The 23,749-nt window shown below is 45.0% G+C and overlaps 1 protein-coding gene across 12 annotated transcripts in view; it reads right to left on the bottom strand.

Moving 5' to 3' along the window:
• Positions 1-23,749, bottom strand: part of CADM1 (cell adhesion molecule 1) — a 221,722-nt gene that overhangs the window by 48,252 nt on the left and 149,721 nt on the right. For all 12 annotated transcript variants that reach the window (XM_088138885.1, XM_088138882.1, XM_088138884.1 and 9 more), the window contains exons 2-5: positions 10,656-10,802; positions 9,959-10,111; positions 5,763-5,900; positions 2,571-2,726 (exon numbers count right to left, since the gene is read on the bottom strand). In XM_088138885.1, coding sequence (XP_087995011.1) covers positions 2,571-2,726; positions 5,763-5,900; positions 9,959-10,111; positions 10,656-10,802 — 594 coding nt within the window. The remainder of the gene's footprint in view (positions 1-2,570; positions 2,727-5,762; positions 5,901-9,958; positions 10,112-10,655; positions 10,803-23,749) is intronic.

Genomic DNA, 23,749 nt, shown 5'->3' with positions numbered 1-23,749 from the left:
GTCCGGCATCTTTTACTGAAGATGTCCAAGTAGAAGTGAAGCAAGAAGGGCTCCCAAATGCAAGCCTCACCTACCATGGACCATTCTAAAAGGCTTCTTTTTAATTTTCACTCTTCCTTCCATTTCTGTACCAATGCTAACATGCACCTGCCTATTCAAGCCTTTGAGCAAACAAGAATTAGCTCACAGCCTTGAAAAGCTCCATAGATAATTTGAATTTCACCAACTAATACCTTCCCTTTTATTACAAGCTGCTACCTTCTGACTTCTATTATCTACTAAGTATGCCCAAGTGAAAAAATAGCTGGCTGTGACAACGCATTCATTGGTTCAGGCCTTCCCTTGATCAAACAGAAAAGGAATGGTTGGATCAGGTCGCACATGAGACATGCAGGGACAACTGATGTTCAGGATCTTTAGTGTCCTCTTCCACCAGAGTCTCTCTCTCCAGCTGCCAATTGGGAACAGAACTTTTGATGCAGCCCTGCAGTCCCAACATTAAGAGTCTCCTGGCTTGGCATTTTGGGCTCTGCAGGCTTGGTGACAACAGGGTGGTCATCTGACATGTGCAAAGTGGCAACAGCAAGCCCAGCTCTAGGCTGTGGTTGCAAATCCCAGAGTCCGGCAAGCTATTGAGAATGTGTGATGGCTGTGCCTGATTTTTACAAGTGTTATTTTTCTGAGCAGCTGGTAGGAAATCAGGGGATGCAGTCATTTGGACATCAAGCAACAGACAAGTGAGCTCAGCTTTTCTCTAAGCTGCCATGGCATTGGAGTGCCAAAAGAGGGACACCTGTTTGGTTCAGTTAAGACATCAATTAGAGAGAAAGTCCTGCAATATTCGAATATCACCGTTTCTCCACTAACAGAACAGCCCAAGACATCTTTGACTTCAAAAATGTTCTGACTGGATCCTGGTAAATAAATAAAGGCATGCCTGTGACACTCTTGCTTGTTGCTCTTTGAGAGGAAGCCCCTGGGAGTTCCCTTGCACAATTCTCACTGGCATTGGAGGAATGGAGGTCCTGATCATTTCCCAAGGAAACTCTGTTGTGCGTACTGACACAGGTAGGTAAGTATCTGCGTGCATGTGGAGGCTCTTCCGATCAGACCTAACCAAGGTGCTAATAAATTATTAAAGTTAACAGAGCTCGACAAGAAATGCTAATGGACATAACGTTTGCATAAATGAATTACACATCAGCACAGTGACTAGACTGCCACAACCTGCCAATTTAGGCAATATCTGATGGTTTTTGTTTTCCCATTGTAGGGATGTTACTTCCCCAATACTTTTGGGCGATATGGAAATCGTAAGCAAATCGTAATCGTAAGCTCATAATGGAACAACATAATGAAGTAGAAGAAATAAATTAACATGGGGGGAGGTTCTTTGTATAACGTCACGGTTGAGTTGCAAGCACAAAAGACAGAAAAGACATTTTGGATCATCTCCCAGTCCCCTGCAATAGTTCTGGCTCCTTTATGAAAGTGTCTGCCTGCTTAGCCACGAATTCTTCCATGCTTCATATGGCACTGCATCTGAATGGCATTAATACGGGACGGGTGGCATTCCGACCCTTCAGATGCCATTCATTGCTGCCACAATTCTGGGCACTATTTCAATGTAAGCAGCAAAAGGAACCATACGCAGGGGTCCAGATATTTTCTACCACCCTCTGGTCTTCTAACTGCCTGAAACAGGAAGACACAGCTCAGTGCCAAACCAGTAATTTAACTTTGTGGGATTTGCAGAAAGTTATCCTGTAATAACAATATTTATAGGATGCATGGTTATACAGCATTTCTGCATTGGGCAATAGTGACAGCCAAAGATTCGGGGGGAAAAACAGCATAAATGGGAAGAGCAGTTGGTTGGAGGAGTGTGTCCCATCAAGGAGCCATGCCAGCCTTGGCACGGTCTCTGGAAGGGTTGCTGCTCATGTGCCAACTTGCTGCTGCTTGATGTCCGAAATGGCCCAGAACGGCCCGCTCAAAGGCTGCCGGGGCACTGGCTGAGATGAGAATTGAACTCACTGAGGCCGAGGTCAAAACTGTGGTCTCAAGATATAATGAGGAACTGAAGAGCCGCAATGGGCAGGCATCACAGGAATCGTGTTCCAACACAACTGGAGGACCTCAACTGCATTAGGACTCGTCTCCAACGAGTACTCCAAAGGTTTATTCAGGATCTCAGGGCTTTGTGGAGATCCATACAAATATACTGAACCTCTAGTCTTACTTAAGCTGGTATCCTCCAGATGTTACTGGACTGAACCTCAGACATTCTAGCCAACACGGCCCTATGGCTGGGGTTCCTGGAAAGTGTAGTCCCAGAACACCTGGAAGGCACCAGCTCGTGGAAATCAGACATCTGCGTTAAAACATTTCAGAGACAGGTTTGTATGATTCGTCCAAGATTGGACAGCAGAACTTTTTCAAAAGAGGCATGAAAAAACTGCAGGAAAAGCTTTAAACTAACATTCAATACCCTGAATGTCCAATTTAAGAAAGCCATACATAAACAGCAAATAGGTATACAGTGGAGAGCTTGTGATCTTGGTACTCACACATTACATCAAGGTAGTACTTGGTCTGCAAGTCTTTAACGGCAGGATGGTCTACCTGACAGACAACTGGGACCCCATCATCCTCCCGCTTGACCTTTAGCAAGAGCTGGCTGGTCACTGTGTACATGTCTGACCACTGCTCCACTTCTGTCTTGCCTGCAGAACAGGGGAGAACAGGGAGACAAGAGAGCAGGTAAGCTGCAAAGGACCGCACATGACCCACCTCACTGCCTGCTGTACTCCTCTGCCCTGGCCCTATCTTGCGACTACCCCACGTTTTCACCGTTTGGAAAAAAATCCAGCTGGGAATATGCTCCTCCTCTCTTCAGAGCCCCCAGTGTCTCACAGAACATCTCGTGGCCTTGCACAGCCCATCTTGTGCTGTCACCCACTTGCGCATTCCAAAGGCATAGATGGCCAAAGCAGTTGCCTAGGGGTAGACGCTACTCCCGTGTAAGCATTTTATTTGCCCACCTGCATGAATGGAGGCTTCAGTGAAAGAGAGAGAAAAGACTGAATTCTGCGATCATGAAATTTCCCTACCAGAAAAATGACGCCGGCAAGCTTGCACTCTTACTGGCCTCCAGGTTCAAAGGCAAGGGAGATCCCACCTTCGCTTCGTGTTATTAAACAAAATCTACAACACTCAACAGTGAGGATTAGGATTCCAGGATGCCTTCCAAACACTCAAGTCAATGGAGCCAAAAATCCTCTACCCTCTTCCTCTGATGCCACTGCCAAAAGCCATCATCAATAATTAAGAGGGAAAGTGACTCCATGGATTTACATAATTAAAAGTAGTAATTAAAATATTTAAGCATGGGTACTATTGAAGACCAGAAAAATGCAGTGGCAGCGGGTGGAAACGGAGACATCCCACAGGGCTTCCTGCCAAAAGGAAGGGGATAGAGAAGGGCAGAACATGAGGAGGGCTGCGATAAAGGGAGAAAAGGGTAGGGCCCCCCCATGGAGGAGGGAAGCGCCACTGGCTGCCTTATAGCTTCCTGGTCTGGAAGGGGGCTGTCACACCGTCTCGGCAGGCAAGATCAACAGAAATGTCTAATTAGAAAAGCCGCACCCCTTGCATTACAACTGTAGATGGGCTGCTATACTTCCTTTGTCACATTTAGAGGGAAGTCCAGTGATAGCCGCCTTCAGTAGATGTTATCCTGGAAGTCAGAGTGTTTGCTTATTGTGTGGGTTGGTGGGCATGGGGGCATCTACCTGGCCCTTCGTGACACTGTTGTGGGTGGGGATCAATTTATTTTCAGGGGTGATGTGGCTCTTCTCAGCTAAAATGCTGACAGGGAGGGTGAGATGGCCCCACAGAAATAGCCAGGGCTCTGAAGCAGAGGAAAGGATGGGAATCTTTGCTCGTTTTACACAGTTGAAACACTTGGGAAGTCTCTTGTTTGAGCAAGAAAAACAGCATTGAACACAATGCAAATAAGTAAAATAAATGTGAGGGGGACAGTGATCAAACTCTGAAGGACCAGGTGATGGCAAAGATTGTATTTCATTTCCCAATGCTGACTTAGCATCTATATGAAACTACACGTGACCTAGGGCTTTAGAAGGAGGTGCATCAGATAGCAAGGGATGTGGTGTCCTCTGCCAGAGGTCTACAGGGAGGCTGACAGACAAATCAGCACCTGTCTTTTTTCCTAGGAGGGAACTTGTGGGAGTTCTATGTCTGAGCTGAGAGGTGGCTTTCCACTGGCTCTGGGTGGGATTGGATTGTCCATAAAGGACCATAAAGGACAATTTGGGGATGTTTTCAAATCTGTGCTTATCCTTAATGACCCAGCTGGCCTTCATGAACACTCAAGAGTTAGAAGATTGGCACAATATTTCCAGAAGCCGTGACTTATTTCACAGTCAGCACTACTGAAGGATGGCTGGAATCCTACTACTTCAGAATGGTTAATGAAATTATTATTTGATCTAGTGTGTCTGGGATCAAATACTTCTGAATGTTCCAGAAGTTCATCAGAAAGGAGAGATACCCAAGGACTTAGAAAGCAACAGCTAAAAAATGGACCCTTGCTTGGGATGAGAAGACTTCCTCTTCACTTCCTGTTCAGAGGTTAAAAAAAAAAAAATGAGGCCAGCTACTCTATGTGGGGACACATATGAAGGGAAGGGAAGATGAAATTATTTCCCCCTGTCAGCTCACAGGGCTGGAAGGGCAACTTATCCCACCAATGGCAGCCTATTCTACTGTGAAACTTTGTCAAGGAAAAGAAAAACTTGACAAAGTGGTAGATCTTTTTAGGACTTCCAAAAATCATCCTCGCTCCCACATAGGCATCTCTCTCTCTCTCTCTCTCTCTCCCTCTCTCTCTCTCTCTCTCCCTCTCTCTCTCCCTCTCTCTCTCTCTCTCCCCCAGAGCATGGCCAATATCCTGCTTTCAGAAGCTCAGCAATATCCACTTCAACAGCTCAGGGAGGGTGAAGGAGCCTCCCAACAATCCAACTGGCCACAGGGGCTGGGGAACCTTAGGCAACTCAGAGCAGACACCTAGGACAGCACTGAAGGGAGAAGCAGCACTTTGGGTGGAGCGGCAGATGGGGATACTGGTGGGGAGGCAACTGCAATCTCAGTAATACATGTGTCCCTGCAGGGGAAGTCGCCACTCGAAGGAGGCCAAAGATGGGCACTTCAGCACAGCAGGAGAGGAGCAACCCAAGACTGCCAAGGCCACCAAGTGCACTGCAGAGAAGGGAAAGGAGGAAGCCCAAGTCCAAACAGGTGGAGGCCCAAGTGCCATGCTTCCAGTCGTTCCAAGGTGGGAATGGTGAGCCTCTGCTTAAGGACCACATGTTTTGCAGTAGGACTGCAAAAGGAAAGGGCCATTTGCAATGGACTGTTCTGATCATTCTTCAGCACTGTAAGTAAAAGGGTGGGTTGGTGGATCAAGGACACTTTGGGTGAGCTGCCCAAATGCAGGCTGTGAGGATATAAAAGTTGTCCTCGGATGTTTTGATTATTGGCTCTCAAGTAGGAAGCTAACAATATGAGTCAATCCTGTATTCCTTGGCATATAAAATCAAGGTGATTAGCAGAAGCCATACCAGACCCAGCATTGACATTTGAGATTAGGTCACATATCATCCTCATCTTCACAAGGCTAAGGCACCTCTAAATCTACACCATTAAGTTGATGGGTGGGGGAAGTGGGGTGGATCTACCAAATAGCTCCTTGCTGCCTTTGAACCATTTGATCATCGTGGCTGGCCGGCTGGCCATGGACGTGCAATTCAGCTCAATCTCTTCTCCTTCTACTGCAGTGTCCTTCTGGGATTCAATCCTCAGGTTACGTGGCGGGACTAGAACAAAACATTTTAAAAACACAAATGCAGACAATCTCAGTGACGTGGAATCCAACAAGGCATCATCAAGAAACCTTAAAAGGTTTTTAACACCAAAAGCAGCTCTTACCTGCATCTTTGGAACACCTTCCTGCTCTTTGATATCTCTAGAGCATCAATCCTCCATTTTTACTATCCCCAAATAAATAACAAAATTACATATTCTAGTGGGATGCAGGAGGCTGAGTGACAGGAGAAGGATGATCTCTTTCCTAAAAAACCCAAAACCTCTTCTGGGGAACAAATGGTGACCACGGCAGAATGAAGACCGGCTCTTTGTAACTCCTCTCTGGACAAGGAGAGGACTTGACATTGCCCATATAGCTGCTCCTCACAAGAGACCACAAGACAGCAGTCTCCAGCGGGTTCAGAGCTCTGGGAGACAAGGGAATCATTGCCTTCTTTTTGCTCAAACCATGACTGATGCCTTCAAAAGGACGCTGGGTTCACATACTTCCTTTTCTAACCACTTTCAGAAATAGCTTGTTAACTGCTTTTTAGCTATTAGGAACTTTGGATCAACAGGTTTTACAGCACTGGGCGACTTTCCTTCAATTCTTAGTGAAAGAAGTTTTAAATACAAGTTTAAGGACTTAAAAAAAATTTAAGCACTTTGATTTTGGAAAGTTACAAACGAACTAAGGGTCCAGATGGATTTGAAATAACATTTTGGAATTAATTATAAGAATCTGTCCCATGGGAAAATGCTGTTGTTTTGAATTCTCTTTAAAAAAAAAAAAGGATAAGACTTTGAAGGTTGGACGCTAGAAGGAACCAGAAGGAACTAAATATTACAATTAAAGGAGAACACTTAAATTTGACTTAACAACATCAAATATTGAAGGATATTTTTGAACAATGAACCCAGAAGTTAATTTTAAGGGTGTCTGTGTTTAAAAGATAATATGGAAGAGGAACAAGTTTTACTGGACAAGACTGTGACTGAACTGAAAGTGAATTTAAAAATGACAGGCTACAAGAATGACATGGAAAAAGATCCTACACTGGATATACAAATGGAGCCAGCTGATGTTTTAATAATTAAAAGGGATATACAAATAACAAAGCAAAAGAGTGACCTAGATAACTTTCCTATATTGGATTTACAAAAGAGACTTGTTAAAGCTTTGAAGAATTTTGTGAGAAGGGACGAAGGAACAAATGAAAAGAAATCAAGTTCTAGGACATCATTTGAAGGGGCTAAAGATCAAGATTGTTAAAACTAAAAGGAAGGAATATAAAGTTTGTTCACCTGATCCAGGTTAAAATAGATATGTTGTTATCTCTGGTAACCCTTAATGGACTTTTGCTGATCAGGACTGAATGACGAGGCTTTAAGGATTTGTTTATAGGTAAGAGACGGGATATGGGAAGAAGAGATCATTGGCTGTATTTTAAGAGAAGGTGAAAAGTGACTAAAATTGCTTATACCTGTTGTAATGAAGAGGGAAGTCATTTCTTTGTATATTTCTTTTCGTTCTCTTTTCTGCACTTTCTATTTTTCCTTTTTATTCCTTTATTTTTTTTTAGTTTGTACTAGTTCTAACCTTTAATTGCAATGTTTAATAAAATTACTATACCCCCCAAAACCTCAGAGATGGCCCCAACCTTGTCAACTGCAAAGGGAGGCCAGGTGCAAATGAGATGTTATTGAATCAGAGAACATTTTTGCCGAGAGGGTGGTTTTCCTTTCTCTTCCAGCTTACATTCTGTGCAGGTTCGTCACATTAGTGAAATCTAAACCCAGAGGGATGAAACAAATCCAGCCGTGTCTTGAGCTGGAGATAATCTGAGGCATAACTAGAGAATCGCAAACCTACCGAAACATCTGTAAGAGGCCTTACAATCGTAGAGGAGGGGGAAAGGGAGGGGACCGAAGAGATGCCTATCTTCTACTTTTTAATCAACGATCCCGGCATTAATAGATGATTGCTGGCATTTAACAAAGCTCTGAAACTAAGATTTAAATTTATGTTGTTGCGAATAAGCGGCCTTTTTGGGTACAATTTGTTCTGATGAGGCAGTTGAGTGACTCAGCTATGAATAATATGGATGGGGTTGTGGTTCCCCAGCAGAGGAGCAATGGTGTATGAACTACATTCTGAAAATGATTTTGTGGTTCAAAAAGCAAAAAAAGTTGGCACTTTTCACCTTCTGGGTTGGACAAGGCTGACATGGTATCTCAGAGCAGCTGGAAGGAAATATTTTCTCTCTCCCCAGAAATGCCAGAGCTACTCACGGGGGGTGGGGTGGGGGATATTTAGCATGTGTGGTATTCCAAAAGATGCTCTGCACTACGGGAGACGACAATCTTGCTGAACTAGAGTCCAGGAAGGGAAAGGAGCAGCGGGAGAAAAGCCACTGAAAATGCACACCCCTCCCCAGATCTCAAATCTGAGCCCCACAGGAAAAGAAGGGATGGCAGTGAAGCCATGCTAGGAAGGAATTCTCAAGGCTGAAGGTAGCCAAATTTGAAATTCATACTGCAGGCTAATTTTAAATTTTCATAATATATTATCAAACTGAGAACTGAACCTCATGAAATGCAGAAGGAGAGGAGAACCCGTGTAACTAATCAACAGGTGCAATCCCACTTTGAGATTTCTTCTTGCAATTCAAGCTCTCTCATTACCAGAATCTTAGGAGACGTCCATAATCAGAAGCCAGGGCTCTTGCAGAATTCGTAACTATGATTGATGGATTTGCTCAGCCCACTGTTACTCTGTGGAACTATGAGTAATCGGATGACACACTGGGAGGACAATCTCACCAGCTGGCTGGGTGGCAAACATAGGGCTAGTCTTGCTTAGCCCACCAGAGGCCTCTCGGGAGAAGGAGGAGGGGAGGCATACGGATATTGCCAGGATGGGCTAAAGCTTCTGCTTGGCTCCAGCCCAATCTGAAATGCTTGTTTTGCTCGTTAAAATACTTTGCTTGATGCTGAAATGCACCAAATGGGGACCACACAAACACAATGTTGGCATTTGTCAAAGAGAAGGGAAAAAAGACTCTGGTAGGTCTTTAGTCCAGCAAAAAAATAATTCTCCACTGTAGAATTATTGCATCTCCCATCTCAACTTTTATGCCAACTTTCACAAGGTGGCGGGGTCTCAGGGGTATAGTGCAGAGGGAGTAAAAGGGCCAGTTAATCAGGACAGATTCATAGGAGCATCTTCAATGGGTCCAGAGCTGGAGTGGGCTGCCTTCAGACAGAATACCTGCTTTCCACACCTGACTGTAAGTTTTAAGTTTTCTTAAAATAAACAGGTTCAAAATGTAGCAGTGGGGCACTTAGATGATTGTATCACCTGAACTGGGTAATATATTTAACTTGCAGAGTATGTGTTGACAGAGGTTTGGCTTCTGGGCTTACAGAGCTAAAGGTCTGGGGGAACACAAAGATGACTGGAGCCTCTTGCCTTTGCTTGGGAAGCCAAAAGAGCCTTCCAGACCACTCATACTAGGCTAATTACAAGAGCTTCTTTGAAAACATTCTGGGGTCGCCCTCTTCTCTTCATTCCTCCTCTAGCTTCAGAAACGGCCATTTGTTTTCCACATGCTGTTGGGGAACAGATTCACTGCGGTCTCTATTAGGACCACAGACGGTATTTCTAAGTCCCAGTCCAGAAACTGCTACACAGAATTGCTTGCCTGGAGATGCAAGGGCATGGCCGATGTGCTCCTTCAGAGAAAACTTGGTGTGCGCCATTAAATGGCACATTCTTTCAGGGTGGAGGAGGATGCATTTTCTTCCCATTTTCTCTAGATCTTGGCCCTAAATTATACTTTGGCTCTTTCTTCCAGTTTCAACTTTTGTCACATCCATCCTAACCCCATAGACATGGGGACACGGATTTCAGAATATGACGTAAACAGTGAGGATTTACTTCAAAGTTTGTGCAGAAGGTGGAAGGGATACAAAGAAAGCGCTGAACCTAACCATTTAAGAATCTGCTTTCTCCACCTGCCTCTCTGTGGCCTCCAAAGGAGCTGAAGATGGAGAGTGGGATTCTTACCGAGCACCGTAATGGTCATGTAGTATTCTTGTGGGGGGTCCGTGTAGAGCTGGCAGAAGTATCTTCCTTCATCCGAAATTGAGACGTTTGTCAGTGACACTCTGAGCTCGCTGCTCGAGAAATTCACTAACTGAAACCTGCTGTCCTTCAAGGCTGCAGAAGAAAGAGACAATGGGAATCAGCAATGGATGAGGCCAAGAGCACACAGAAAAAATCCACAGCTTGAAGGGGTGGTGCCATTGGTTCTGATGGGCGAAGGCAACTGTTCCCTCTTTCCCACGTTCTGTTATTGGCTACTATTCTACTGCAATTTGGATTTAAGCAGCACTCTTTCTTGCCAATCAAGATAAATAAACACATGCCCTTAACAAGTGCTTGTAATTGCTTCCTCCAGCTTATCCCCCTTCCCACTCTTCTTGTTTTGCACACAAGTTGTAGGAATAGGCTAGTATACTGGCTGCCAACAATGGAGTGCGGGTTCTTTCCTGGCTGGACCATCCAGAGACTGCAAGCAAGACACGGGGAGAGGACAAGAGGTGCGGCATCTAAACCATCAACCCCAGCAAAAGGACCAAGGTGCCAATTCACCAAGAACGCTGATCCAGGCAGCCAAAGGGCGAGAGAAACCTCCTAGCCCTTCCAAATCCTTCCCCCAAGTTACCAGGATGAAAAGGGTTGCTACTGGCATTAAACTCACGTCTGAAGTCTCTGAAATAAATGGTCTGCCTGTTGGGATTCAAGAGCTGAATCACGGAGTCATCGCTGTTCTTGACTCTGCAACTGATGGTGGCAACCTCTCCCTCTACCACAGTCACATCTTCTGTCACCAAGTTCTGCCCATCGCCTTGAGAGGTTAAAGAAAAAGAAAAGCAGATGTCAGCCTTAACAGAGCTGGTTCTTGGCTGGCCTCACCCAGGGAGCAGGGGGTTGGCTTGGGGCCTTGTGTGAACCAGCATTTTAGCAGTTGGTATCCCACGACTGATGCTCAGCACGGGTGCGAAGTCAGAATGTCACAGAGATTCCTGGGAAAGCAGCACATTAACGGTGAATTGAAGACCGGTGCATGGAGTCCCATGGCTAACTAACTGAACCCCTTGCTCATAATATTTCATCTCCACAAAGATTTGTCCCTGACTTGCTGGTTCAGATGGACAGCACTGTCCTACCTTCTTGCTGTTAATCACTCCTGCTGCTCTACCTTGATTCTTCCCCAAACCAAGCCCTGAGAATGAGCGCAGCAAATGAGGTTGTTCTGCCAAGATTCGTCCAAGCTCGTGCTGAAAGTGGCTGGCAGTACAGGCACAATGCAGTAATTATATTCTTCAAAATGTATATTTCCTATCACTTCCTATGCAAACCCATTTCAAAGGGGATGACAAACATCAGAATGAAATCAATCAATCAATCAATCAATCAATCCCACAGATTAAATACATATTCATTAAAGGAGGGGGCAAGGGAGGAGAACAAACCAAAGAAAACCATTTACCCCAGATTTCTCCAGGGAGGGTTTGGGTAAAAAGAGAAATCTAAAATACATCTTTGTAAGTGTGCATGGATTTTGTGGGTGTGTGTGCCAGAGCAGAGCAGCTTGTTGCCCTCGATTTTCACACTTAAGCAGCAACCTGGGCGCAGCAAAACAGGCCCCTTTGAAAGCAGCAAGAACTCCAGCTCTATGAACCGAGCCATTCCAACAAGCCACTCATGGAGGTGCAGCCAAGCACGGATGGAGGGCAAGGCAGCCCAAGGACGGAAATGGAGGCCCTTCTGCAGAACCCTTCGACGCCCGCCACCGCTGGGCCCTCGAGGGTGTTGGCACGATGGGAAAAAGGCCAGGATCTGGGGTAGCTTTCCTTTCAGGAACTGCAGCCTTTGTTTCCTGGGCCTCACTTCTTTTCTGCAGAACGGAGACCTTTCTGGAAATGCGTTTCCCCATCCAATACGTTCCTCTTTATTCCTGGTGTTTATGGAAGGGCCGACTGTGCACTTCCGGCAGAAACAGCCCTGCCTATCAACGGCCTCGCGCGTCGTCCCCTTCCTTCTGGAAAGCCTGCCTCCCCCATTTGGCTGGGAAACGCGGCTGTGGCAATTGCCTGGGGAATCCCAGGAATGTTTAACGCCCCCCTTACGGACGGCATCGCTGCCCCTCCGCTGGATGGCAGGGGGCTGGATGGAGCCAACATCAAGGGACAGCTTTTCAGGGCACCCATCAGCTTCTTTCACCGCAGAGGGGTGGAGAATCCCCGCATCAATTCAGCCGTTTTATCAAGTGCAAAAAGCTGGGAAGTGGTTGGCACCAGGCTGCCTCCATGCCGAAGCCTCTCTCCCCGTCCCCGAAATAAAGCCACCTTCAAGCCATGCCCTGTCCCTGGCTACTTATCTAGATGGGTTTCTCGGCATCCTATGGAGTAGTCCGCCATGGACTTTTTCTGACTGACAGACAGACAGACAGACAGACAGAGGGCCACCCAGCCCACCCCGCAGCCCTGAAACACCCAGGTGCTCCCCCTCCTGCTTAGCTTCTGAGATCAGAGGCGGCCCATGGAGTCCTGCCGCCCAGCTGAGCCCGTGCCAAACCCAGCCTGATTCACGAATCCGAACCAGTGTTGCCCTTTGCTGGCAGCAGGCGGGTGCTGAGCAGTCGAGGGAAAAATCTGCACAAGAGGTTTGCCTAAAAAGCGACCCAGAGGGGCTTCGCTCGATGACACGTTTCCAGACCCTACGTTAAAAAGAGCAGGGGATGCTGCTGAAGTCAAAGGCCCAGAACAAAGGACATCGAGCACTCATCGCCTCTCCTTGGCCAGGCGGCATTTCGCCAAGAGGGGCCAAACTTCCTCCCTGCTCCTTTGGAGAACTGGACTCCGCATCTCAGCTGCGCCTGCCAGGCAAGGGCAGGGAGTCTCCAATTTTGCGGCTTGGCACTCCCCCCAAATGGTAGATGAAATAATGTGGTCTCCCCATGAATAAACCAAATGGCTTCACTAGTATTAGACTGGGGAAAAGAAAGAAACATATCACTTTTCATTATTCCATTTTAATCGAAAAATCACAGGGGTTCTCCAAGTTCGTGGTACTTGCGCAGACAAAAATGAACAAAGGCACTGGGAGTTTGGACGGTGTTCCCACTTGGTCTGCGCACGCCTGAGCAGGTTTAAAAAAACAAGGTCCCCAACCCTCCCACCACCACCAAGTTGCTTGCAGCCCCTGCATTAAAGCAGCACGTGCCGAAAGGCACGAAGAGCTGGCCTCCCAGTTTTGCCACTGCTACGATCCATTGGGAGGCTGCTGCATGGGGCAATCTCCACTGGTGGAAGGTGAAAAGCAAGTCAAGCCACTGGCAAGCCATGTGTAGCCAAGGGCCGCCTCTCCTGCCATGCAGTTTTCTGGATAAAGGAGAAACCTCTTTCTTGACAGAGATGCCAACCAACATGTTGTTGCCCCCGCCCCGTTAAACTATGTTCTAGCCCAGCCCACGGGAGGCCCTGTCCACTAATGAACTAATTGGTTGTTGCTTGTTTCTTTGAGTGGTATCCCACCTTTTGCACAGAAGCTCAAGGAAGCCTACGTTGTGCTCCATCCTCCTACTGCCCCACAACAAGACCCCTGTTGGGATGAGACAGAGCGATTGGTCTAAACTGAGCACTTCTGTGGCTGAGGGTGGACTAGAGCCTGGGTTTCCCCACTCCTGGCCCAGCAACTTAACCACACCCTGGTTCTCAGCTCGTGGGTTTGTTAAATGTGTGGGCATCTGCTCACTTAGAGAAGGGCCAAAAACTAAGTCTCTTTTCTTTTTCCTGTTAGAAATAAAACACCCACAGAATTTCAGGTAGGTTTTACAGAGTCAGCCAAGGAAACCAGGAACATACTTCTGCATACCCATATTTTACCCCAGGAATTCAAAGTTCACTTCTCCACGACAAACATAGGAGCTAACTAGCTAGCTGAAAATTTAAGAAACTGAACAGCCAGCTGCAAAAGTATATCAGGTTAATTCTAGAATGGATTTAGACCCATTGCATGTTTTAACTATTATGGATGTTTTTGTCAATTGTATGCAAAGCACCTTGAGTCTCTGCTGATCTGGAGGTATATAAACAGAATTAACCACAACCATACCCTTTAATCCCCAATTTTATGTTATGGATTGACTGTGGACAGAACCAGAGTTCAGTGCAGCTCAACTGTTGTGAACGGACATTTGCCTGTCTAGCGGGGACATTCCAGCCCAGAACTGCCAAGTGAGCAAAGAGAAGCCCTCCCTTCCTTCTCACAGGACTTTTGGGATGCTCCCCATAGGGGATTAGACTTTTGACGCCTATTAACCACGATGGTTAAGGGTAGAATCCAGCTATGCCAATCAAATTAGATGCTTGTAGAACTCCGCCTCTCTGAAATAATACACAAAGAACCACTTGACCTCAGGAACCTAATACGGGAATGAGGACCATCTCCCACTTGTGAACTTCTGGACAGAACCCGCTGGTCCGTGTTAGCATGCTGGTCTGGAGCTTTGGTTTGATCCCAATGCATTGCAAGTTGTGTGTTGCTAATTGCTCACAAACAAAGAGAAAACAATTTCTTCAGCACAAGCCTGCAGAACCAGCAGTCAAATCTTTCATAATGCTATCAAACCAAAACGAATGACTACTGCAGGGAGAAAAAAAAATCTGCAGGAAACATTCTCCATATTTTTTCATCAACCCAGAGCTCATAGCAAATTAAAGTCATTAAGATTTGATTTCCATCTCAGCCATTATCAGCATATTCTTTTAAACATTTACTTTAAGACAATCCTATCTTTCAATTCATTAAGCTCATTCCCCCATTTACCAAGTTTTATATCAAATCACAATCCTATATGAATTAATAAGAAATAGGGGGGAAACTAATTTAGAAATAGATAATCTGAGGTTCAAACCAGTGAAGCTGTTGATTAAGAAATGCTGTACGCTGGAAATGGCCAAAGGATTTCTAGGGCAACAGAAGATGCAAATCAATTTCAGACAGCAGTTTTTGTACACACAAATGTTCTTCTCATATATACACCACCCTCAAATATTTACCAGGATTACAGTGTGGACTGTTCCCATGATACCTGTGGTGCTCAAACTTCATTGGAAGCATCATATTGGGATCTTCAGAGACTGTTTCCTGCCAGGTCTCTAAACAACAACCCCTTGGAGGAGATGGAGGGAGATGGCCTCCATTAGGCTACTAGGGGAGGCATCTGCATAGCTCCCCATATCATTTTACTTGCAGAAGGCTTCCTCCTCTTAGATCACTTAGGACAGACAGATGATACAAGCTGGGAACTCCAAGCATTCTGGGCATCCATGCATATCCACTGGGAAGCGGGCTTCCTCAGCTCTCAACACCAGGTGGACCAAATATCCAAAGCCACTCAGTCTTGCTAGGGCTGACCCTGAGCTATTCCTCCCCTTCCAGCCCCCAGTTGCTTCCAGGTACTAGGGAAGATCTTGACAGCATTGCTTGGTTGGCCAAGGGTCAAGATGTACAATTGAGTCCCATCAGTTGTAATGGTATGTGGGAATGACCTCGGGGAACAGGTAGAAGTGCCACAGACTAGGCAATGGTCAGACAAGTGGCAGCTGAGCCCGCAGAAGGAACATGGGCATGGTGAACATCTCAGAAGGGACCATCCCTACTTTCTTGGACTGTAAAGGCAGTGGGGGGTGGGTGGGAAATATGTACTTTCAGACATGCAAGATCCTGTTAATGTAACCTTATAATAAAATTAGAATTAGGAAGCGGACTTCCTTGGGGCTTTCTAGTTCAAAAGGGGTATTGGAACTAGGATATTAGGCAGAAGCCCCACTGGCTTAAAGTCTCCCTACAACCCTTTCTCTTTCTCTCCTGGACAGATGTGGGCAAAAAAGTTTTTAAAAAATGGAATCAGCAATGCAGAAGGAAATTCCTTGATAAACCACATCTGACAAAAACTTGCAAGAACAGTACATTTTGGACTGGGTTAGAGAGCTGGAATAATTCTGGCTGATATTCACAATGCACATTTTCCCCCAATTAAAGTTAATTATGCACAAATGGAACACATGATAATCTGCATGCTTTCTTCTTTTTCTTTCTTTCTTCCTTTCTTTTTAATTAATATGCTATTGTGATTTTTAATGTTAAGTTAGAATCCTATCTTCCCAGCTTGGATATTCACCATAGAAGCTTCTTGATGAGTTTTAAATTCCAAAAGGTTTTTAACTACGCAGTTTAAAAATGTAAGCCACATAACAGATCATAATAGCTCCTTTGGAATCATTAGGACTCCCAGTAAATACGATACGGCCTGACAATGGTTTAAATACCCGCTGGATGATAGCTTTGTAACAAGCGGGACACCCTTCTGCATTCTATCAGCTAAGTGGGCACTTACATGTGGTTCATCATAATATCTTCCTGACAACGATTAACGGCTATTGTCTCTATTGGCTCAGAGATCCTCTTGGCTGATTTGGTGCAGAAACAAAGTAAACAAAATAATGCAAGAGAAAAGATGTTAAAATCAGCCCAGGAAAGCAGCCAACTTCGGGAAAAGTCAGCACTCTGTATTCTTTGCCTCTGCACTTACAAATCTGGGTGGGCTTAAAAAGCGAATGTTTGCAGAAACAGATTAATCTCTTCATAGGAAGAGGCATGGCTACTCAGTCGCTCCCTGAGGGGACTGGATGTGTTGTCCAGCTGTCCAGTTTTGAAAATGGCTTCCCACCAACTGGCTGTGGCATACAGTCTGTCCGGGCTGGTTCTTAAAGTTCTGGTGGGGAGGGAGGGAGTGTGTGGGGGGAGTGACCTGAAGGCTCTCTTTTCTCCTCCATGACCCCACCCAGATATTAAGGTGACTCAGGAAGAGCCTCTTCCATGGCGGGGCACACCCTGGGGAATGCCCCTCTCCCCCTGCTCCCTTCTCTGCATAGGTGGAGACCCCTCTTGCTCGCTCGCACACTCATTTGGGTTTTCGAGGTCTTATGCTTCTTAATGTGTATGTTTCGATTCCAATACGATGCTCGTTGGTTTTTAATGTCACTTTATGCTGTTCTAGTGCTTTAGGGTATTATTTTATTGTTGTTTAATGAAAGTTAGCCGATCAGATGGCTCTTTGGCCAAAGAAAAGACTACACAGATGCACCATGTCATTCAGCATATCCTCAAAAACAGAATTTGTTGGGCAGATGGTTCATGTATGCTTCTTTAATGATTTAGATTTTGGCATAAATAAAATACATACAGTAGTTTAGAAGCCACCCAACCCCCAAAAGGGACATACTTGGGTGCTTAATTATTCTATCCAACGCTGAATTGGGTGCAATTGAACGTGCGTTTCTTCAGCGTCCTTTCAGCCACAAGAAAACCATTTTAATCTAATCCCATGCGCTTCAGAAGGAACAGATCCTTTTCCCAGAGCCCTCTTTGGTTTATATTCCAGAAAGCTCTAATCACTAAATGAAATACATGAATGTAAATTACTGTCAAACATAATATAGTTGCTATGCTTTAAAAGACCCTGCACTTATCACGCCTGAAATATTATGACTGAGATGGGCTTGCGTGTTTAGCAAGTTGGAGAAACGCAAGGTTTTGTTGATGCAGCAGCACTGAAGAGAGAGCCTGCTTCTGTTTACCACCACCTCTTCGCTGGATGCGCGAGAGGCGGCTTCTGAGCTGCGATTCAGGTGAAGATGCATCTGGGCAGCAGCTCCAGGGAGGGAGGGATACCTCACAATGACTGGTTGCAAGGTGCCTGTCTTGCGACCGGTGGTACACGGACATAATTCTTCCTAATTTTGGTCTCTTTCCTAATCATATTTCTTCCCTTTCCCAATATAATGACAAAGCAGCGCCTCTTCTCTGAGGCTGCTTGATGCTCCAGCAAAATACAGATATGCCACTCACACTGAGTGAAGGTAAGCCAACGAACAGGAAATTACTCTTGGAATTTCTTGAATCCCAGCTCATAAATGAGGATTGGTCTTTCTCTTCCAGAATGAGACCAGTGGACATTTGCAATGGGTATGCCTGCACAATAAAGCAATTTGTTTGGGTCTATCTGTGGAACTAAATTGTTCAGCAATTCAGCTGGCAACGAAGCAATACTTGTATGTTCAAAGAACACCACAATCCCTTTGTCTCAAACAGCTCAATCTGCCTGCATGAAGAGGGCTGATATTTGCTGGTGTGGTTGTTCATCCCCTCCCAACTCTTTGTGATTTGACAGATGTCACTTCACTGGAATTAGCTGTCAGCAGCTGTTTCCAGGAGTTCTTGCAAGCTCCTACTTGTGTCCTTGCTGGTGGTATCTGGCCACCTTCTCTTCTAGTCACCTCTTTTTCAATGGCCCTCAATTTTTCCTAGTATTAGGCTCTGCTCTTATGACTCTTGTCTTCATGCTATGTGTCCAAAATATTTAACCTTCAGCTTTATTATTAATACTTCAGTGGCCATGCTGGTTTTACTTCTGCTAGTACCGAACAATTTGTTCTTGCAATCCAAGGTAGCCTCATCAATTTTCTCTAGAACCAAAATCCAAAGGCATTTATTTTTCTTCATTCACCCCTTCTGATGAACCAGATTTCACAACCATATGACACGTGATTGCAGCACCTGGCAACATGTAGAGGACTTCAAAAAAGCTAAGTGGGATCAAACCTCTTTAGAACTGGGATGGAAGATCACTAGGAAGTCCCAAGGTTGTAAGTTAGACTGGGAAGCTAAAGAAACATCCCAGAAGAAGGCAAAGGCAATGGGGAACTGTTTCTATGATGCTGTCAAGAAAGTTACACGACCGTCAGGCATTAAGGTTCAAGGGAGTTTTCCTAGGCTTATAGGTGACAACAAAACCTTAGCACAATGGCTTGCATTCCTTTCTCAATGTCAAATAAGGAAGCACCTTGGCCTTTCACATAAGTGACAACAACCCTGGTCTCCCCTCTCCCTTAGATCATATCCAGCTTTTACTTGGATCACACTCAGCTTCTCCTGGAAAACCCAGTGTTATTCCTACCCCTGTCCCACCTCTGTACCATGCAAGGGGACATGGGGCAGACGTTTCTTTGAGAGGGAGCAATTAGGAGTGTTGCCAAAAAGTGAAGCACTCCAGCTGCCCTCCATCTTGACTTCCCAGAAGGTATCTGGCCCGTAGAGGATCATGAGAAATGAAGATGGCAACTGGCAGAGCATTCTTGCTCTTGAACACCCTCGGAAGGGATTAAAATGAACAATAAAGAAGAATAAAGAAGCAGATACTGACAAGAGAATCACTCCCTATCTGAGCAGGACCCATTTGGGTCCTTCCCTGAAGCACGTGCAGCACTCTTGTCTCCAGCCCTTACTGGCTTGTCTATAAACTTATTCAGGAGTCAAACCTGACTTCTCCGACCTCCTCTGATCTACAGCTGCAGGTCTCACACCCCGAGTGTTGCCTCTGAGATCCAAAGGGCTGGAATGAGAAACTCGCTGTGAAAAGTGAGGGGAGGAAACGCCGCCTCTGAGCCACCCCTTGTGGGTTTTGTTAGACTGTCACCACAAGATGCTACATCTGGGTGGAAAATTGTCAGACTATTTTAAAAAAGATGCTCAATTACAAAAACTGAAAGTTTGGAGAAGAATGGACAATGTATGTTAATTACGCTGACAATGTAAGACATTCACTTTCAATGGAGTTAATTTAGTGACATCTGTTCAAGGCCAAGAAAATACAAGGGACGATTTAAGATGAAGCTGTCAGGAAGAAAATATCAACGTTGTGTGGCTTCCTTCAGCTTTTTCCGGCCAGAATTATTGCAAGAAAATGGGGATGACAAACCCGCTTGATGCATTTTAGCCTTTTCAAATATGCAGCAGCAACAGTAATAATAACAAGACAATGCGGGTTTTGGAGAGGCAGAAAGCGCCACCGCTTTCTAGATATCGCATATGTCATCTATACTGACTGTCTTTATGCAAGATAGAGTTTTCTGGCAGGAGCCAGCATGAGGACACAGAAGGAACAAGGTGGCGTTTTGGATTTGCGGGGGGAAGGGGGTGGCGACTGAAACCAGGAGCAAACTGTCTGCTTTCGTGCCAGAGTTCTTGCACCCCTGTGCACGGTGGGCTTTTCAGAAGCTTCTGGCTGGCTTTCCAAGAACAGAATCCTGAACAAGAACTAGAAAGTCAGTATGCTTTTAATAACTTCCTCCAAAGTGATACCTTCTGGATCTGTTGGGACTGCAATGCCCAGAACTTCTAATCAGGGTGCATGGGGATTCTGGCACTTGTCGCTCCCACACATTTGGGAAGCATCAAATTGGGGGAAACGTTGAGCGTAACATCTCACTCTGTGCACCCCAATCACTGAACTATGGTTCCCAAAATGACTGTTCAGCACAGAATGAATTCCACAGCAGGGAGCTAGAAACTGGTCCTTCACAAAATGCCCGTTTCATGATGTCCAATTGTTCCCCATAAAGAAGCACTCATCTCTTTCACAAAATGTATTTTGCTTCTTAAACACCCAGATGAGGACACTTAGAGCAGGAAATGCTTTTGATGGCCCGATGCATTTCATGAAAGCTCTTTTGCCTTCATTATCTGAGCAAGGCCTTCTCTTTCCTGAACTCAAAACTTCAAGTTCAAAAAAGGTGACAAAAGATAAGCTATGATTCTCTTCTCAAGTGGAATCTTAATGTTTATTTTGCTCACAATTCAAATGGAAATTAAAAGCTCCTTTTTATTTAATCATAAAGCTGGTGCATCTTTCAATTAAAAACGCTCATCTACAATGCTTCATAAGCAACATTATGTGGAATATCATTTAGCTGAACAACCTGAAGAACCGAGAGAACATTTTTGTTGATTTGACATCTACTCAATTTCATTCACTGAAGAACTACCTTACTGACAAATAAAGAGTAGACGTTGGCTGATCTCTCCTCAAATGTCATCCTGAAACGGGGGGGAAGAAATCACCTCTGTTGAAAGGTTACAAAGAATACAAGCTTTTAAGTGGAAAGGCACTGAATATCCTATTGCTTTTTCCATATCTATATCTACAGTGCATTCCAAAAGTATTCAGACCCCCTTCACTTTTTTCAGTTTTGTTATGTTGCAGCCTGATACTACAATCGTTCAAATTCATTTTTTTCCTCATTAATCTACAATCAGTACCCCACAATGACAAAGTGAAAACAGAATTTTAGAAATGTTTGCAAATGTATGAAAAAGGAAAAACTGAAATATCACATTGGCTAAGTATTCAGACCCTTTGCAACAACACTTGAAATTTAGCTGAGATGCCTCCCATTTCTCTTGATCGTTGCTGAGCTGTTTCTACACCTTGATCGGAGTCCACCTGTGGTAAATTAAATTGATTGGACATGATTTGGAAAGGCGCACACCTCTCTATAGAAGGCCTCACAGCTGACAATGCATACTGTACCAGAGCAAAAGCCATGAAATCAAAGGAACTGCCTGCAGAGCTCAGAGACAGGATTATTGCAAGGCACAGATCTGGGGAAGGCTACAAATAAATTTCTGCTGTACTGAAGGTTCCCAAGAGCACAGTGGCCTCCATAATTCTCAAATGGAAGAAGTTTGGCACAGCCAGGACTCTTCCAAGAGCTGGCCGCCCGACCAAACTGAGCAATCGGTGGGGAGAAGAGCCTTAGTAAGAGAGGTGACCAAGAACCCGATGGTCACGCTGATTGCGCTCCAGAGATCCTGTGTGGAGATGGGACCAAGTTCCAGAAGGACAACCATCACTGCAGCCCTCCGCTGATCTGGGCTTTATGGCAGAGTGGCTAGATGGAAGCCCCTCCTCAGTGCAAAACACATGAAAGCCTGCTTGGAGTTTGCAAAAAAGCACCAGAAGGACTCTCAGACTGTGAGGAGCAAGATTCTCTGGTCTGATGAAACCAAGATTGAACTGTTTGGCCTCAATTCTAAACATTATGTCTGGAGGAAACCAGGCACCGCTCATCACCTGCCCAATACCATCCCAACAGTGAAGCATGGTGGTGGCAGCATCATGCTGTGGGGGTGTTTTTCAGCAGCAGGGACTGGGAGACTGGTCAGGGTTGAGGGAAAGCTGAATGGAGCAAAATACGGAGATATCCTCAATGAAAACCTGTTCCACAGTGCTCAGGACCTCAGACTGGGCCGAAGGTTCACCTTCCAACGTGACAACAATCCTAAGCACACAGCCAAGACAACACAGAATGACTTAGGGACAACTCTGTGGATGTCCTAGAGTGGCCCAGCCAGAGCCCCGACTTGAACCCTGTTGAACATCTCTGGAGAGACCTGGAAATGGCTGTCCACCGATGGTCCCCATCCAACCTGATTGAGCTTGAGAGGATTTGCAAAGAAGAATGGCATAAAATCCCCCAATCCAGGTGTGCAAAGCTTGTCGCGCATACCGAAAAAGACTCGAGGCTGTAATTGCTGCCAAAGGTGCTTCAACAAAGTACTGAGTAAAGAGTCTGAATACTTATGCCAATGTGATATTTCAGTTTTTTCTTTAATAAATTTACAGACGTTTCTAAAATTCTGTTTTCACTTTGCCATTATGGGGCACTGAGTGTAGATTAATGAGAGAGAAAAAAAGAATTTGAACGATTGTAGTATCAGGCTGCAACATAACAAAATTGAAAAAAGTGAAGGGGGTCTGAATACTTTCCGAATGCACTGTATATCTATTTGTAAAAGTGGATTTTCAACATTCACTACTACCATACCAACATCAAATTAGGCAAAATATTAAACCAATTCTATGACTTTCACTGATGAAATATGCTGTCATGTGCATGTTCACACAACACATTGAGCATAATCAATATATTAAAGATAAAAATGAGTACTGTTAAAGCATGTTTTATTTCAATGTTCCTTTTACTTTCTCCTGTTTTAAAAAAAAATAAACATAATGTTCCTTTTTTGAAAAATTTGTCTGGTATTCTATAGTCTGAAAAAGCTTAAGAAACACTGATAACACCCTCACAGACACAACAGTTAAGTATGGATGGGGGAAAGGGAAACATGTTGGTATTCCCTAACCATCCAACTCTTCCTGCTGATATATTTACATGTCTAATGATGAAATTAACTACCAAAGGCCCAGATTGTTTCTAAGCTGGAATGGCTATGATGGTGAAACAAGAAAAACTCCACAGAGTCATTCTGGCAAGAGAACCGAAACAAAAGCATTTTGGAAACACAGATATGCAGCAATGCCTAAAATTACAGCAAAAGAAAATGCAGAGCCACGGGGAGGCCTTGCACCAGATTCCTGCAGCTCTGAACTTTCACCTTTCCATCTATGGGAAGGGGATATTCAACACTGATCTGCTCTCCAGACTTACACACTGGCTAGAAAATACATATGTACACTCTCATTGCAGAGACTGTGGGCAGTTGACAGCAGCTTTAGCTGCACAGTAACTATGACCTCCACTTGTTGTTCAAACAGGAGATGTGAGAACCCCCAAGTCACAGATCTGCTTCTTCAAGGGAGAGCAACCCTATCAAGAGCTAACCTCAGAACAGGGCTAGAGTCAGATTGCTTACCTACAAACAGCAACTCTACCTTGTTGAGATTCAATTTGCTTGTTTGCTTCCATCAAGCCCATCAGAACCTCTAGACCCTGAAGAAGAGCATCCAAAGCACCTTTGGCCCAGCCTGGGGTGGCAATGTACAACTATTACCAACACCCTAATGATACCTCACCCCAAAACAAATGACCCCCTTCAGTGATTTCACATAGAAGTTGAGTAAAATGGGAAGAGAGCCAAGCC

The sequence above is a fragment of the Python bivittatus genome, unplaced genomic scaffold (assembly GCF_059951505.1).
Source record: "Python bivittatus isolate LINGU-HERP-01145 unplaced genomic scaffold, Pbiv_v1 ctg000320_np1212, whole genome shotgun sequence".
NCBI classification, from domain to species: Eukaryota; Metazoa; Chordata; class Lepidosauria; order Squamata; family Pythonidae; genus Python; species Python bivittatus.
The sequence above is the reverse complement of the archived record's forward strand: the minus strand, read 5'-3'. Positions and strand labels throughout refer to the sequence as shown.